At 56.5% G+C, this 4,400-nt stretch overlaps 1 protein-coding gene across 1 annotated transcript; it reads left to right on the top strand.

The window, feature by feature from the left end:
• Positions 1-3,190: 3,190 nt before the first annotated feature.
• LOC106816695 (death-associated protein kinase related-like) lies at positions 3,191-4,147 on the top strand. The gene has a single exon (XM_014821316.1). The coding sequence runs from the start codon at positions 3,191-3,193 to the stop codon at positions 4,145-4,147; it is 957 nt and encodes a 318-aa protein (XP_014676802.1).
• Positions 4,148-4,400: the final 253 nt, after the last annotated feature.

Raw genomic sequence — 4,400 nt, 5'->3', positions numbered from 1 at the left:
GGAGAGAGAGGAGTAGAGAGGAGAGGAGAGAGAGAGAGAGCAGAGTCGAGTGATACGACGAGACGGAGAGAGAGATGAGGAGAAGAGAAGAGGAGAGAGGAAGACGAGAGAAGAGAGAGAGAGATGAGAGAGAGGACAAGGAGAGAATAGGCCAAAGTGAGTGTTAGGGCAACGTTTGAATTGAGGTTTTGAACGCAAAGACGCGGAGACAGGACGCATACCGAGACACAGTTGCTAAAGAAGTAGATAAAGCAAACAGATAATGTTAGAGCCTGAAGAACTAGTAAAGGGCAAATCGAATGGGAACGGCTTGAGACGAGTTGCGAGAAAGTTAGAGCACCGCAATTATCAGCCCGATCAGGAGTCTCCTCCACCACGAGAAAACACGCAATATCCGTAGCAATGCCAATTACTAGATGAGAGAAAGGCAACATGAAATAGAACAAAAACACGTAAGGATCAAAAATCCCGCGTTAGAAAGATAACGAATTTGGTTAAAATATTCCACGCATCTTGACGGGGCGTGCGCGAGATGAGATTTGTAAAATGAGTACTTCACATCCGATGCTATCAACGAGTCAGATAGATGCCGATTAAACTCAGCACTCAGCGCTCAGCATTAGGCTTCAGCTTCAAGATCAGCAAGCGAGAGTCCCCCCCAATTGAAATAGCAGAAAGGCGCGTTCGATGGGCACCGATATTCCTGAAGGCTAGAAAATCACGTAATCAGCAAAAGCGGAAAGAATAACCGCCCGTGCCGTCCGTACGTACCGCGGCAGAGGAGGATATAACCTTTCCCTTCATTTTTCCCTTTTCCCTTCCTACTTCTCTTCCCCTTTATTTCCCTCTTCATATTCCCTTCACCTCCTCCATTTCACCTTCCCTTCCCCATCCCCTTCCCCTTCCTTTCCCTTTCCCTTTCTGACTTCCCCTCCCCACACCGTCGGTCATCGTCGGCTATCGACTTTCCAAGATATCTGTCTCCCGGGGGATAATGGATAGCACATAGAGCCAGTAACAGCCTCCTTATTATATAATTAACATCCGTTGATTTGTCTTTCTCTTTCCCCGCTTCGCGAGAGAAGTGCAAAAACGGGATAATGCATATCGGGAATCATGGCGAAAGGGGAGGCGGGGGGTCGGATGCCTCACGAGCGAATCTGGCCAGTCTACATAGATTAATGACGTACGCTTGCTTCATTAGTGTTGCTGCGTTGCTGCTGGTTGGTGGTTGGCGGTGTGGTGATGGTGGCTGGTGGTGATGGGTTGATGGTGGTGGTGCGGTGGTGGTGCTGCTGCTCCTGCTGGTGGTAGGACTGGTCGGTGGTGGTGGTCCGGTGATGGTGGGTGGTTGTGGTGGGGGTGGGGTAGGTGGGGTGGTGGTGGTGGTGTGTGGGGTGGTCGGTGCGTCGGTGGTTGGTAGTTGTAGTGGTAGGTGGGTGTAGTAAGGTGGGGTGAGTGTGTGGTGTGCGTGGTGGTGGTGGTGGTGGATTGTAGGTGGTGGTGGTGGGGTGTGGCGTGGTGGGTCGGTGGTGGTGGTGGTGGCTGGTGTTCTGTGGTGGAGGTCGGATGGTGGGTGCTGGCTGGTGGTGCTGGTTGGGGTGGTGGGTGGTTGGTGGTGAGTGGTGGTGGTCGGTCGGTGGTAGGTGGTGGTTAGTCATGTAGTATGGTGGTGGTAGGTGGTGGTGCGTGGTTGGTGGTGGTGCTGTGGTGAGTGGTGGTGGTGGTGTTGGTGGTGGGTGAGTGGTGGTGGTGAAGCCCTGCCTAGAGTGGTTGTGGTGGTGGTGGTGGTGGTGACGGGGGTGGGGTGTGTGGTGGTGTTAGTGTGGTGGGTGGTGGTGGTGGGATAGTTGTAGTGGTGGGCTGGTGGTGGTGGGTGCGGTGGGTGGTGGGTCGGGTAGAAATGGTGGTGGTGGTGGGGGTGTTCGGTGCGTGGTGGTGGGGGGTGGAAGTGTGGTCGGTGGTGGTGGTTGGTGTGGTGGTGGTCGGCTGCGTGCTGGTGGTGGAGGTCGGTGGTGGGGGTGATGTGGTTGGGTGGAATGGAGGTGCCATCGGTGGTGCGGTGGTCGCCACGCTGGTGGTTGTGGTGGTCGGTGTGTGTGGTGGTCTGGTGGTGGGTGGGGGTGGGTCGGTGGTGGTGGTGGTGGGGGGGTGGTGGTGGTGGTGGGTGTGGGGTGGTGGTGGGGTGGTCGCCCCCAAAAGTGAGTGGTGCTGCTGGTGGTGGAAGGTGGTGTTGTGGCTGGTGGTCGGTGGGGCTGCTGGTGGTGGGAGGTGGTCGGCGTGGTGGTAGGTGGTGGTGGTGGTGGGTGTGTGGGGTGGTGGTGGTGGTGGTGAGTGTGGTCGGCTATGGTGGTGGGGTGTGGTGGTGGGTGTGCGGGTTGGTGGTGGTGGTGGTTGTAGGTGGTGGCTGAGTGGTGGCTGTGGTGCGGTGGAGCGTGGGTGCTTGGTGGGCCCCTGGTGGTGGTGCGGTTGATCGGTACGGGTCGGTGGTGGCTGGGGGGTGGTGTGTGGTGGTGCATGTAGCTGCCTGCTGCGCTGCCAGGTGCTGGTGTGGTGGTGGTGGTGTGTGGTGCGGGTGTGGTGTCGGAAGTTGGTTGGTGGGTGGTGCTGCTTGCTGCTGCTGCTGTTGCTGCTAGGTAGGGTGGTGAGTGGCTCGGTGCTTGCTGATTGCTGCGGTTAAGTTAGGTGGTTGCTGTGCTTGGCCTGCTGCTGCATGCTGATGCTGCTGCTGCTGGCTGCCGTGTTTTGGTGCGCGTGGGCTGTTGTGCTGTGCTACTGCTGGCTGGAGCAGAGAGAGAGAGAGAGAGAGGAGAAGAGCTGACGAGACTGAGAACAGAGGCAGAGGAAAGAGAGATGGAGAGAGAGAGAGAGACGAGAGGAGGATGAGAGACGAGACGAGAGAGACGAGACAGGCACAGAGAGAGAGATGAGAAGCACGAGCGAGAGAGAGAAAGAGAGAGAGAGTGAGAGAGGAGAGAGAGACGAGAAGAGGCGCGAGTTGGAGGGAGAGTGGGAAGAAAGGAGAACAGGATAGGATATTTTATAAGCAGGACATCGGGGGAATAGGGAAAATATTTTTTAGTTAGTTATGTTTTATTATTATTTAGTTATTTATTTGTTTACAACAAGGTAAATTAACATGATTAACATAATTAATATATATATATATATTATATATATATATATATAAATGCTCCCTGTGTTGCAGTGCGTGTCCGTGGACAGCTCCATCACCAAGCACCCAGACTACGGCTCCCCTCTACGCGCCAGCTCTGAAGCCATCAACGACCACGTGACAGCGACCCTCGCCAAGCCGCCGCCGTCCGACATGACGCTGACGTCATCGTCGCTCGGCTACGGTCGCTACAACATGTCGTCGGCAGACACGGTCGGCGCGTCGTCCGACAACTCCGCCGACACGAAGACCAGCCGCTCGGCGCTGCTGCAGCCGAGTTCGTACCGCGCGCCACCTGGCGACGGAATCGCGCGGGTATACTGCAATCCGCCGCCGCCGGTAGAAGGCGCGCCGCAGCCGATAGAGGGCGCGGTACCGCAGCCGACGACCGATGGTGGTGGTGGTCGGCAGAAGGAGTCGTCGGCCTTCGTGCGCAAGATCAAAAAGGCGTCGGTGACGTTGAAGTCGCTGCATCATATGTACCGCGACTACCTGCAGAAGGAGAGAGAAGAGGCGTACGCGCGACGCCAGCGCCACCCCGCCGACGAACCGACGCCGCCGCCGACCGACGTCGCTGCTCCGCCGCCGCCGACGAAGACGACGAAAACGTCGAAATCAAAAGAGCGTCGGCCGAAGCAAGAGCACCGCAGCAAACGCAGTCATCATCATCATCAACATCAACATCATCATCATCACCGGAGACCCCGCGATCGCTCGGGAGATCGAAGATCGGGTTCCTCTTCCACCGCGGCGCCTCCCGCTCCTTACCAGGGTCCTCCCTCGGCCACGCACCGCCCCCACGGCCACCACCACCACGCGAGACACACCGAGAAGGCGAGAGCCTGGGAGAGCGACTTCACGCAGCATTCGCGTTCGATTCCCACGATTGTTTCAAGACCGGAGGTTCACCAACCGCTCTACAGTCACTCTGAGTACCGGTTTATGCCGCCGCACGGCGCTCTGCACATGTGAGAGCGTCGCTGGCGCCATCTAGCGCGAGGACGGGTATTCACTCATGCGTGATGCTGTAGTCTGTACACACACACCCAGATTTTTGTTAGGTTCGAGCCGTTTGATTAGTTTGGATTTATAATATATATTAATCGGATCACCACGGGGTGTGTTTGTATGTGTATGCGTGTGGGTGTGCGTGTGGGTGTGCGTGTGTGTGTGTGTGTGTGTGTGTGTGTGTGTGTGTGTGTGTGTGTGTGTGTGTGTGTGTGTG

The sequence above is a fragment of the Priapulus caudatus genome, unplaced genomic scaffold (genome assembly GCF_000485595.1).
Source record: "Priapulus caudatus unplaced genomic scaffold, Priapulus_caudatus-5.0.1 Scaffold1457, whole genome shotgun sequence".
Lineage (NCBI taxonomy): Eukaryota > Metazoa > Priapulida > Priapulimorpha > Priapulimorphida > Priapulidae > Priapulus > Priapulus caudatus.
The sequence above is the reverse complement of the archived record's forward strand: the minus strand, read 5'-3'. Positions and strand labels throughout refer to the sequence as shown.